This window comes from Rattus norvegicus, chromosome 4 (genome assembly GCF_036323735.1).
Source record: "Rattus norvegicus strain BN/NHsdMcwi chromosome 4, GRCr8, whole genome shotgun sequence".
Classification (NCBI taxonomy): domain Eukaryota; kingdom Metazoa; phylum Chordata; class Mammalia; order Rodentia; family Muridae; genus Rattus; species Rattus norvegicus.
In genome coordinates, this window is record NC_086022.1 from 134,932,636 (window position 1) to 134,946,271 (window position 13,636).

Genomic DNA, 13,636 nt, shown 5'->3' on the forward strand with positions numbered 1-13,636 from the left:
CCTTATCACAACAACTAGACCAACAAACTAGGGCCTAGAACCATGGGCAGAGCTAGTTTTTGCTTTTTTTTGTTTTGTTTTTGGTGTTGGTCTGGTGTTGGTAGTTTAGTTTGGTTGAGGCGGGGTCTGACTACAAAGCTCTGGCTGGCCTGGAATTTACAAAGGGCTGCCTGCCTCTGCCTTCCCAGTGCTGGAATTAAAGGTGTGTACCCTCCTGCTGGGATCTTTCCTCTTTTTAAGTAGATTACCGCAGGTATTTCATTGCAGCACAGTAAAACTGACTGATACAGGTTATTAAGCACTTGGCAGACTATATGGTATCACCTCTTTCCGTAGAATAATTACCGTGTCAGTTTAGGTTTAAAACCTGAGACTCTATGTAGGTTATAGACTGTTCGTCCACTTTGGTTTTTGTCATCTGTATTATGGGACAAATTATTCTTCATCTGAGTGTGTACGCATTTATCGCTTTGGGGCCAGTCTGATAATACATTTATTCTATCACTTTGTGCAAAGATTCTCTGGGATGTGTGCTATCCATTGTGGATTTTGTTACGGCAGCTGGCTGAGGCTGGGTTGGGAGAAGGTGGGCAATGTTACTGCTTTTCTCTCCTGTTATCCAGCACTGAGCACTATTGATGAACCCAAAACTTCCTGGGACATTTGGAACCACATATTTTTACCTTAGGATGAAATAAAAAAAAAAAAAGTCAACCACCATTGCCATGCTTCTGGCAGCTGCACCATGGGTTAGGTCTTCTATATTTAGACACTTTTTCTTCTTTTTAAAAGGTTGTATTAAATGCAGCCTCTCTTTAAGAAAAAAGAACAAACGGCCCCAGATGTTCCTTTTAAAAAGGTATCCTGGGGCTGGGGAGATAGGCTCAGCTTGTTAAAGTACTTACTGAGCAAGCCTAATGACCCTAGTTTGATCTTGGAAGGCTGAAGCAACTCACATTGTTGGCCCAGAACTCCTACTCTGAGGTGGAAGAGAGAACACCCAGAAACTCACCAGCCAGCCAACAGGAGACTGCCTCACAGGGTGGAAGGGGAGAGCTGACTCATGAAAGTTGACTTCTGACCTCCATGCGTGTGCTCTGGCATGTACGTGGCTACTCTCTCCTGCATGCATGTGCACACCCACAAGTGCACATGCAAGCATGTGCATACACACACACACACACACACACACACACACACACACACACTCCCAGAGGGAATGAAGGCCTTGTAAGGAGGAAGGGGAAGCAAGCCAGAGAAAAAGTTTAGCATAAATCAGTAGCCATATTTGGATCATTCCAGAGGGAAGTCCCTAGTATGGGTTTTGTTGACAGTCTTTGATTGGGTGAGCTTAAGTATCGAGCAGTCCCTAAGGGTTAGTTGCTAGTTTCAAATTGGTCTGGGATGTAGCTGTTTAAGCTAAGTGGGTCTCAGTTGCTTAGGTAGAAACCTGCTATGTTGGACTTGATAGAGAGACTCATGCTGTGATAAAGCCATGACCAAGGCAACTTATTAGAAGAAGTGGTTTATTTGGGCTCACAGTTCTAGAGAGGTAAATGTCTACTATGACCAGAAAGCATGGCAGCCCAGACTGGAGCATTTAGGACTCACATCTTAAACCATAAGCAAAAATGGAATGGTGTGTGACTATAAAACCTCAAAGCTTATTCCTGGTAACATACTCCCTCCACAAAGCCACACCTCCTCAACCTACCCAAACAGTGTCGGTAACCAGGGACCAAACATTCAAACATCTGAGACTGTGGGGGACGTTTTTCAAGCCACCTCAGCCTCCAAATTTATTATTTTATTAGAAGCATAATTATAACGGTTAACTTCTCAACAGTAACACTAGCTAGTGCATAATAAGATAATACCTTCAAAATGCAGAGAATACATCAATTTGGATTGTCTTCCCTGGTTAAACTACATATAGAGAATGAAAGAATTAGCCAGCCAAAGACCTTCACTTAACGAGACTTTTATAGGATAAAGTGGAAGAATGATGATTTAAAAAAAGGGGGGGGGGAGGCTGGGGATTTAGCTCAGTGGTAGAGCGCTTACCTAGGAAGCGCAAGGCCCTGGGTTCGGTCCCCAGCTCCGAAAAAAAAGAAAAAAAAAAAAAAAGAACCAAAAAAAAAAGCAATCTTAAGTTGTAGAGTGAATGTTAAAAAAAAATCAGACTGAAATACATTGTCTGAATCATAGTTAATCATTTTGTGAATCTTCTGTAGGTCAGAGGTATGATGACAGTCAGCATCTGACTTCATATGGATGCTAAGATTTTGAACAGAAATACTTAAAAAAAAAAGATGTGGTATATAGAATATGGAAGTAGGAAAAGAGAGAAAGTCTTCATGTAACAGAAACCAAGATTGGAGATGGGAAAGAAACCCAAGAAGTAGAAAAGATTGAAATATGCACTGTAATAAGTGTGAATGGACTGAGGCTGCTCTCTCCTGAGGCATTAGATAGATACTGAGATCCAAAGACCCTCACATTCTCCGAGGGCTAAGTTACGGCCCAGTCTGGGCCCAGCATGAGTGCCTGAGTTTGTTAAGTGGTTAGTGCTGTTGTACTAAGTCTGTGGGTCACGACCCCTTGAGAGGTCAAACAACCCATTCACAGGTTGGCTTTTCTGGGTGTTCTCTCTTCCATCTCATATCAGACATATCAGATATCTACATTATGATTCATAGCAGCAAAATTATAGTTATGAAGTTTGCAACAAAAATAGTTTTATTATTTGGGGGGAAATCACCACGACACGAGGAAGGTCGCAGTGTTAGAAAGGTTGTGAATCACTGTACTAAGAGCATATGCGGGTGTCGGTTCTCCTGAGCCCGTGCACTTGAATGCAGTTTTAATGCTGGTGTAGGTTCAGTTCTCTCATTGCCCATCATTAATCAAATGTCAGATACTTTCAACTGTCATTCAGTAGTTTTCAGTTGCTCCCAATGTCTCTAAAAGTTGGTGTTTATAAAGATGATGTGTGGGTTGGGGATTTAGCTCAGTGGTAGAGCGCTTGCCTAGCAAGCACACAAGGCCCTGGGTTCGGTCCCCAGCTCTGAAAAAAAAAAAAATAAAGATGATGTGTGTACATTTTAAACAAATAACCAGTAAGTCTGTGAGTCACAAATGAAAGACACAAGCTACACAGTAGAGCTCAGGAGAACAATGCTCACATATTTTTCTATTCTGTGTGCTGGCTAGTTTTTTTGTCAACTTGACACAGGCTAGACTGTCGGAAGAGGAAATGTCAACTGAGGACTGGCCTCCATCATCGGACTGGCCTGTAAACCAATCTTGTGGAATATTCATGGTTAATGATTGATACTGGAGGGTATGCCACTGTTGAGCATGTGGTCCTGGAACGCGTATGAAAGCAGGCCAAGCAAGCCACGAGAGGCAAGACAGTGAGCAGCACTCCTCCATGGCCTCTCCACCAGCTCCTGCCTCCAGGTTCCTGCCCTGACTTCCCTTCATGATGGACTATTATGAGCTTTCAACTGAAATAAACTCTTTCCTGCCCAAGATGCTTTGGGGCATGGTGCTTTATCACAGCAACAGAAAGCGAACTAGAACAGTAGCTTTTCATAGAAACATCAGAAGTTAAATCATACACCATATGATTTCTTCTATCAACAGCGTGTAGATTGCTTCTAAAGCAGGAGTTGGCTTTTCTAAATATTTCTGTAAAATGGTGGCTATTGCATATCAGAACTACGTTGGCCCCTGTAGTGTAAAAGGAGCCTTAGCCATGTGCACATGAGAGGGCCTGGCTGCACTTGAGAGGGTGTGTGCACATGAGAGAGCGAGGCTGCATTCCATTTTATTTAGGGATACAAATTCAAATTTCAGGTAACTCTTAATCTATCTCAAAGCATGATTTTGTTTTGATTTTTTTAAAAAGATTTATTTTACTTTTAATGTGTACATGTGTGTGTGTGTGTGTGTGTGTGTGTGTGTGTGTGTGTGTGTGCGTAGATATGTACACGTGACTAGAGGTGCCTGTGGAGGTGAGCTGCACTAGATTCCCCCTAGAGTTACATGCCACCTGTTACAGTTTGTACATGCTTAGTCCAGGGAGTGGCCCTATTAGGAGGTGTAGCCTTGTTGGAGTAATGTGTCACTGTGGGCGTGGCCTTAAGACCTTCACCCTAGCTGCCTGGAAGTCAGTCTTCCGCTAGCAGCCTTCAGATGAAGATGTAGAACTCTCAGCTCCTCCTGCACCATCCCTGCCTAGATGCTACCATGCTCTCACCTTGATGATAGTGGACTGAGTCTCTGAATCTGTAAGCCAGCCCCAAATATATGTTGTCCTTTATAAAACTTGCCTTGGTCATGGGGTCTGTTCACAGCAGTAAAACATTAAGACACTGCCAGAGATGTAAACCACCTGGTGTGGGTGCTGAGAACTGAACTCTGGTCCTCGACAAGAGCAGTGTACATTACTAACCACTGAGCCATCTCCAATCCCCCTGATTTCTTTGACCACTTTAAAATGTCAAATTGTTTTGCTGGGCGTGGTGGGCTGGGGTAGTGGTCTTCTGAGATCATCATTTGCTGACTCTAGTTCTATGACATGGTCACTAAGGACTGCACTGTGTTCTGTTATTCAGACATACTTCATAAGCTGCCAGTGACTTGGTAATATAAAATTATTCACCAATACAAATAGAACTTCTAAGAATTTTTTTTAAATTAAAAACAATCATTCTCCTCTTATACAACCCGACCTCAGTTTCCCCACCTTCCTTCCCTCTCACCCAGATCCACTCCTCCATTCCCTTCAGAAAAGAGCAGTTTAAAGTCTTACAACAATAAATGAGTTGTCAACTCAAAAAAGGGCATGTGAAATCTTAAGTGGATAATGCCAAGAGAGAGAAGGCAGCATTTAGTGATGGGCCCATGTGAGTCCAGGGACAGGACATCCGAGAAACGACAAGATCAGCAGTTGCTGGGAGGAGAAGAGTGAATGGGTAAACATGGTGAATGGGTAGGAGGACGGCTTTCTGGGTGGTAAAAGCACTCGTGTGTGCTGTAATTGTGGGAACCTGCCTTAACGCATGTACCTAAACCCTGTGGTTAGGACCCCTTGCTGCTTTTGTGGGCTCAGTTCCCAGCACCCACATCACTGTCTTGGAAACATCCATAATTCCAGTTCCGGAGGATTTAATACCCTCCTCTAACCTCCACGGGTACCGTGTCCACATGTAGTACACATAGCACGTATGCAGGCAAAGAAAGCGATCATCCACAGAGAATAAAATAATTTAATTTTTAATTTAAAAATTAATACTGGCCCGTCAATTTAAAAACCAGCCAGGTAGGTTCTGTGTGCCTTTAGTCCTAGCACTCAGCAGGTAGATCTCTATGAGTTTAGGGCTAGCCTGGTTTAAATGTAGCTAGTTCCCGGACAGCCCAGAGCTACATAGCGGGACTCCATCTCAATAAGCCCAAGTTGTTTTTAATAACAATCAACATTGGCCCATCATTTGCAGCAAACTTGCCATAGCAGTGTGTGCTGATAAACTGTGTGGGAAGGGTGAGAGGATGGGAACTGTTTACTTTCTGCTCCATTTTCCTCTAAACCAGCAAGTGTTATAAAATAGTAAATTCCATTAAGAATTTACATATGCAGATGCAGAGATGGACTCAGTTCCCATGCACAGGGCGCTCACCACCATCTATTCCAGGGCATCCAATGCCCTCTTCTGTCTCCTGCAGGCACCAGGCACAAGTGTGGTGCACATACATGCATGTAGGAAAAACACTCCTATGCATAAAAAAGTAGATCTTTAAAAATGTTTTAATGCATGCAACAAAGGAATGGATTCACTCTAAAGGTTCTGAAGAATACAGAAATACTAACAGGAAATGAGACCCATAAGCCACAACTGTAGAGGTACCCACTTTTACTAATAGAAGGCCATCTGTCAAGGTTTTTCTCCACATATAAAAGGCATGTGCATAGGAGACGCTGACATGGCTAGGTAGTTAAGAGCTCTTTCTGCTCTTGCAGAGAACTTGGGTTTAGTTCCCAGCATGCACATTGAGTGGCTTACAACTGCAACTCCAGTTCCAGGGGATCCGATGTCCTCTTCTGGTCTCTGTAGACGATAGGCACACACACATTACACATACGATGCACATGCACACACACATAGGCCATACAATGTACATGCACACATGCAGGCAAAACACTCATTCACATAAAGAGAAAAATAAACCATGAAGTAAAGAAGCATACATTTTTGCAATTAGATGGATCCGCATTAGAATTTTTTTGAGACAGTATTTTACATAGACCAGGCTAGCCTCAAACTCGAGGTCCTCTTACCCCAACCTCTCTAGTTCTGAGATGCCAGGCATGCACGGGGCCATATACTAGCTTTGCATATGTCAAATAGAAACATGCAGAAACTTTTATTTTCCCAGTTCCTTCTACATCGGTATTTAGACTCTCCCAGGTTTTGTTACCATACACGACCTTGTGATGAAGGCCAGTATACCTCTGTCTTTGGGATCTCGTTAGCCGCCCTCTGAAGTGTTCTGAGTTGCCCTTTTGGCAGTACATTCAAGTTTATATTCCCTTTGGCAGTGTTGGGGACCAGTCTCCCCAAGTCCCCTGCCCACAGCAAATGTCATTTGTTTTCAGTCCTAGCAGCATTATAGGAAAAGTGTTGGAAACAGTGACAAATCTAGACCCCCAAATGTGAATTTTCTGGGTGGTTTCCACTGTGCCAGCCTGAGGCCTCTCAAATGTTCTCTGTTTATCCCAGTGTCTTACCCACCCTTCTGTGTCTCCCATGTTTTGCAGTTGCGCCAGTGGCCAGACTCATATACAAAGAAGTTTGAGCACAAACTCTACCCTATCACATTTTCGGTCGGAAACCCTCAGGAATGGAAGAAACTATTCAAACCCTGTGCGGCCCAGAGACTCTTTCTTCCGGTAGGAACCCTGTTGTTAACAAGGTGTAGCTTGGGAAAGACTTCCACTTGAAAACAGTGAAATCAGCTGAGGTGTTCAGAGACCCTTACTGTGGGGGACCAGCCTGCAGTATGCAGACAGAAGGCTCCTCTCGACTCTAAGGCTTTCCTCAAGACTTTGGAGAGCATCCAAAGCATGCCTTAGACAAGGGACCTGGTGACTGTGGCTTTGCCATTTACTGGTTTGTGACCCCCAGCTTCAGCTTCCTCATAGCACCTGGTCAATGTTAGCTTCTATTAGCATTTCTCAAACAGCAGCCGCAACTAGATGTGACCAGATATTCATAAAAGGTCCAGAGTTCCACCTTAGCCTTTCAGCTTTGAAATTTTTAATAGATATTTTTGTTTTGTTTTAAATCATTAATGTAGGCTGGGGCTATAGCTCGGTGATTTGCCAACCATGCACAAGGCCCTACCTATGTTCAATCCCTAGTCACACAGAAAAGAAGCGGGTGGTGGGGTGGTGGGGTGGTGGGGGGGTTGAAAAAGAGAAAGGGGGAGGTTACAAAAGGATACATCAAAACTGAGGTATTGAACTGGGAGGGAAATACACTGAGAATTACAGCCTTTATATTTCTGAGGGAGCCATGCCTTCCCATAGACATTCAATATACTGTCAGTTAAGTGACCATGGTCCTGCTCCTTAAGTGTAACAGGAGCTCAAGTCTAATCAGGACTGGGGTAGAGAAAAAGCACCATAGCTATATATTATACACAATCCTACTGTGTCCCAGAAGAGATCTTAGTGACTGTTTGTGGCCAGACACAAATAAAGTGAGGTTACTGGGTGAAAAAGGTTTGTGAGGGAGGGAGGGAGGGTGGGAGGGAGGAATGACAGAGGGAAGGAGGAAGGGGAAGGGAGAGGTAGGTTAAGGCAAGAGAGCAGTGTGTGGGAAGAGATGTTTCCCACAATAAAGGTTCATGGAACTATATCAGAAATGGAGAGTGGGTTGAGGTTGAGCCAGGGCTTGAACTGCAGGCTCTGAGAACCCCTTGAGATGGCTATTGTTTACTTAAAGGCAGAGGGAAAGCATTCGTGAATCTAGAATGGAAAGTGGACAACCTGACTTGTGGGTTTTTTGTTTTTGTGTTTGTTTTTTTGACCAAAGCCAAGTCTTTTATTTATGTATCAATCTAGTCATTTACTCCAGGTTCCCTTTAGATTATCCCACGAATCAGCATTCCATCACCCCAGCTCCTTGTTTCTTTTTGTGTGTGTGTGTGTGTGTGTGTGTGTGTGTGTGATTTCAAATTTTCTAATAGTCATATATATTTTTTTCATCTTTATTAACTTGAGTGTTTCTTATTTACATTTCAATTGTTATTCCCCTTCCCAGTTTCTGGACCAACATCCCCCTAACCCCTCCCCCTCCCCTTCTCTGTGGGTGTTCCCTTCCCCATCCTCCCCCCATTACTGCCCTCCCCCCAACAATCACGTTCACTGGGGGTTCAGTCTTGGCAGGACCCAGGGCTTCCCCTTCCACTGGTGCTCTTACTAGGCTATTCATTGCTACCTATGAGGTCAGAGTCCAGGGTCAGTCCATGTATAGTCTTTAGGTAGTGGCTTAGTCCCTGGAAGCTCTGGTTGCTTGGCATTGTTGTTCATATGGGGTCTCAAGCCCCTTCAAGCTCTTTCAGTCCTTTCTAAGATTCCTTCAACGGGGGTCCCGTTCTCAGTTCAGTGGTTTAATGATGGCATTCACCTATGTATTTGCTGTATTCTGGCTGTGTCTCTCAGGAGAGATCTACATCCAGTTCCTGTCAGCCTGCACTTCTTTGCTTCATCCATCTTATCTAGTTTGGTGGCTGTATATGTATGGGCCACATGTGGGGCAGGCTCTGAATGGGTGTTCCTTCTACCTCTGTTCTAAACTTTGCCTCCCTATTCCCTCCCAAGGGTATTCTTGTTCCCCTTTTAAAGAAGGAGTGAAGCATTCACATTTTGGTCATCCTTCTTGAGTTTCATGTGTTCTGTGCATCTAGGGTAATTCGAGCATTTGGGCTAATAGCCACTTATTAATGAGTGCATACCATGTGTGTTTTTCTGTGATTGGGTTAATGAGGATTCAGGATGATATTTTCCAGTTCCATCCATTTGCCTATGAATTTCATAAAGTCATTGTTTTTGATAGCTGAGTAGTATTCCATTGTGTAGATGTACCACATTTCCTCTGTTGAAGGGCATTTGGGTTCTTTCCAGCTTCTGGCTATTATAAATAAGGCTGCTATGAACATAGTGGAGCAAGTGTCTTTGTTGTATGTTGAAGCATCTTTTGGGTATATGCCCAAGAGAGGTATAGCTGGGTCCTCAGGCAGTGCAATGTCCAATTTTCTGAGGAAGCTCCAGACTGATTTCCAGAATGGTTTTACCAGTCTGCAATCCCACCAACAATGGAGGAGTGTTCCTCTTTCTCCACATCCTCGCCAGCATTTGCTGTCACCTGAGTTTTTTATCTTAGCCATTCTCACTGGTGTGAGGTGAAATCTCAGGGTTGTTTTGATTTGCATTTCCCTTATGACTAAAGGTGTTGAACATTTCTTAGGTGTTTCTCCGCCATTCGGCATTCCTCAGCTGTGAATTCTTTGTTTAACTCTGAACCCCATTTTTAATAGGGTTATTTGTCTCCCTGCGGTCTAACTTCTTGAGTTCTTTGGATATAAGCCCTCTATCAGTTGTAGGATTGGTAAAGATCTTTTCCCAATCTGTTGGTTGTCGTTTTGTCCTAACAACAGTCTGACTTGTGGTTTTTAAAAAAGACAAACTGTTAAGTGATAGATTCGAGACCCAAGTAATGAATGGATTTACCAACTCCCGTTGGAGTTGAAATGAGAGGGTTGGGGGGGGATAAATAGGATTTCAGGTTAATTGTTACAGTTGTCAATATCTAATCATTAATGGCCTACACAAAGGGCAATTTCTCCTAATGCTCTGTCTAAGAAATAAGTAGTGATATTGTATAGAAATAAGGAAATCTGCAGGAACAATAGTTTGAGTAAGGAAGTTTAAATTTCATGGTGTTTGATTTGGAGGTGTCTAGGGGTATCAGGGAGGGGGGCAGTGCTTCCCCATCTGTTGATTTGGAAATCATAGTGGTGCGTGATAACCTCAGCATTTCCAACACAGAGAAGAGCAGCATGGCCTGGGCATAAGGCTGGTGCCACTCTGCTGCCTGGGATTGCCACTTACTCATTTTTCTACGATTTTTCATTTTTATTTATGCGTATATATACTGCATGTATGTGCCTGCCCACAATGGCTGGAAGAGGACATCAGATTCCCTAGGGCTGGATTACAGGCAGTTCTAAGCCCCCTGTTATGGGTTCTGGGAACTGAACTCAGGTCCTCTGTAAGGGCAGGGTGCACATTTAACCACTAAGCATCTCAGTGGACTCAGCTGCTGTTTAATTGAATGACCTGTATCTACCACATGCATTCCCATCTACACCATGTGAGATGAGTTATTTGTACAAAAGCCTGGGTGAGGAATGACTGACTGAAAATGGAGCTAAACTTTCTAGAAAGATGAAGTACCCCGTAATTGTCATTTGAGGTGAGAAATGATATCAGGCTCCTGCTTTTCTCTCTGTTTAAGGCACAGGGAAGTACTAGAAAGCCAGAGTTGCTGTTGGGAAATTGTCTACCAACCCTATGCAAGGTTTGAGCGACTCAATGGAAGAACATTGGAATTCTCTCTGACCTTGAATTGGGACTTTCTTACCCTACTAAAGCAACATCACCAAACCAGGCTCATTCCAGGATGAGTGTGATTCATTACAGCGAAGTGAGCTGTCTGCTTTGAATGACAAATGGATGTTAGCGTTCCTTATCTGCTTCTGGTAATGGAAAACAGTCCTTCTTAAAAATAATAAAGAGAGATTGTGGCTATCAGGATGTTCACCTTCTCCTAAGTCCTACATCATAATGGAGGATTATGAGCACGGCTTCAGGGAGCATTGTTGAGCCGTATTGACCTTCAGGGAAGTCTGAAGTAAAGTCTGTCATATGTCCCATGAAACCCCTCTCTATGAACCCAGACCTGATGTGCTGCACATGGAGCCCTGTGATACAAGCATTCTAGCGGGTGGCTGACTGGGAAAGAACCGTGGATTTGGCCATCTTCTGCACCATCAGTGTTTGGACTCTCAGCCTCCAGCTGAACATGCTATTTTAGAAGGTTATAGAACTGGTGTGTGGACTGTACTAGAGGAAGTGGGTACAGGGGGTGGGCCTGGCGGTCTTTCCGTCTCGCTCTACATTCAACCTGTTCTCTGCTTGCTGACTGCAGATGCAATATGACCTTTTGTTTCGAGCTACTAACTGCCATGCCTTCCCCAGCATGAGGGACTGTATGTCCTCAAACTGTGAGACAGAGCAAACTGGTCCTTCTTTTGGTTGCCTTCATGTTTTTGTCACCACCATGAGGAAAATAACTATTGGCATCTCCCTCACAACACTGTAGAAACCCTTTTCTTAACTAATATGCATGTCTCTGAAGATGACAATGAGTCTGTATGGTGTATGGACCAGTGCATGTGTGAGGGTGTACGTGCTGATGCCAAGGTGTAGAGGCCAGAAGACAGCATTGTGTGCCCTGCTTGATCACTCTCAGCCTTGTTCCTTGGAACAGGGTCTGTCTCTCAACTTGGCTCTAGTAAAACACAGTGATCCTCCTGTCTCTAACGTGTGCATGGCCACACCCAGTCTTTTATGTGGGTCCTAGAGTTCTAACATGTGCCCAGCAAGGGCTCTTACCCACAGAGCCTCCTCCCCAGTCCTCAACTAATATTTTACCATCAGAGAAAAGATTTTCCATCTCATGCCTATTGAATTCTGACACATTATTAGGGGAATTCAAATTTCACCAATGTTTGGGTTAGGAAGTCCTGGAGATCAGTTTGCTTTTCTACTTCTGGGAATAATGGCCCAAGGGGTAAGGCTATTATTGGTGAAACTACACTACAGGTGGCTTAAAGTTCTCTAATGTGCATCTTTATTCCTGGCAACTTGGTAGTTTAAAGTATCCCAAACAATATGCCAACTACAAATAAATCAAATTTAATTAAAACAACAACAACAACAGAAATGGTTCACTTGAGTGAACCCTTCACTCTACAGAAATGGTTGTCTTGAGTGACTGCAGACCATCGTCTTTCCCTCAGCTAATGGGAAGTTGCAGTGTTTTTTAACAGCTGCACATATTGCTACCCACTGTGCCCATTGGATCACAGTGTGTGAGGAGCATAGTAATATTTGGAATACAGCAGAAGTAACTGAAGAGCAGGCTGTTCAGAAACTCAGTTGGCAAGGAGCACCTAGTGTGGTAGGAACGCACTATTCAGGCTTTCCTCGGGGAGGAAGGATTTCACCAAGTTTTAATGGATACGCTCCTAGTTAAACAACATCTGATTCCTTGGTGATGTCTCGTCAATGCAAAATGTAGCTCTTATGTCACAGGAAATACGAGATAGTTTATTCTGAGCTAACGATTGTGAAAACACCCCACAAACATGGACTCAGGATGCTCTGAATGGGGTGGTCCACTGTGGAAGTGGTTACACGGATTTTTATAGTCACATCACAAAGCGCCTAAGCACATTGGTGGGGACATGAGGCAGGCAGACTACCCACAGAACAGTAGGGAAGTCTCTGCAAGGGTTTCCCGACATTATCTGATGGTATTCTTAGCTTTGGGTGTTAGGAATTGGTTCTAATGTCTCAGTTTAATTTGGCTCCCAAAGGCCCCATTCCCAGATGCTGAGGGTCTCCACCCCAGCCAGATTTGATTGGCAATGAAGAATTGCCGTACAGCCAATGGCTGCACAGGTAGACTAAGACGGGACCTAGATATTTGAGAGGAGAGAGAGAGATCTCCATGATGGGGAAGAGGAAAGACCAGAGCAAAAGGCCCACGGGCATGTGAGAATCAGGGAAAGTTATGTGTGGAGTAGCAGAGATGAAATACAGATTTTAAAAGTGTTTGCTAGCAGCGGGGAGGATAAGAACTGCCCAGTCTTTGACCTACACATTAAAATGAACTGGCACACACTCATGCATGTGTGTGTGCCTCTGTGTGTGTGTGTGTGTGTGTGTGTGTGTGTGTGTGTGTTTCATTTTCGAATCCAGATAGCTCCTGGGCAGGTATGTGCATGTGGCCCGCCAGGAGCCAAAGCTCTTTTACTAATTACCACTACATTTGGGTTGTTAGAACTTAGTTATAGCGGAGTTAGGTATGCCCACGCTTTTCCCTGATTGTCAAAGGGATGTTAGGCCGGATACAGAGGTGGGTGTTGAAGAACAATTAAGGGTGTTAACCATGACATAAGATAATGTTGGCCCTGGTGAACAGTGTTCCAACTCTCCACAACCAGGAAGGAAGTTCTAATTGGTCCCCCAGTCTGCGGAATCCTTAACGCAACTGTGGTTTCTGCAGAGAGTTTCAGTTCATGCCACCATTGCTTGCACAAGCATCTGCATCCTTGGCAGGAGTTAGGATGGAATTGCCTTGAGACCTGTCTGCAGGTTTATCCTGAGCAGTCTGACTCCAAGTTACTCTTGGTAACTTGCCTCATTTTTTTTTTAATATTTCAAAGCAGTGTCATGCTAAATGAACAAACATCTTATATTACATGTATCTTCCATATC

General features: G+C 43.8%; 1 protein-coding gene across 4 annotated transcripts in view; it reads left to right on the forward strand.

Annotated features, from left to right (window-relative positions):
* The window catches only part of Gxylt2 (glucoside xylosyltransferase 2), a 102,472-nt gene that overhangs the window by 29,041 nt on the left and 59,795 nt on the right, over nucleotides 1–13,636 (forward strand). For all 4 annotated transcript variants that reach the window (XR_005503781.2, XR_005503782.2, XM_039108771.2 and 1 more), the window contains exon 3: nucleotides 6,824–6,955. Coding sequence is in view for 2 of the 4 variants with exons in the window: in XM_039108771.2 (XP_038964699.1) it covers nucleotides 6,824–6,955 (132 nt within the window). In the remaining 2 variants the exon portion in view is untranslated. The remainder of the gene's footprint in view (nucleotides 1–6,823; nucleotides 6,956–13,636) is intronic.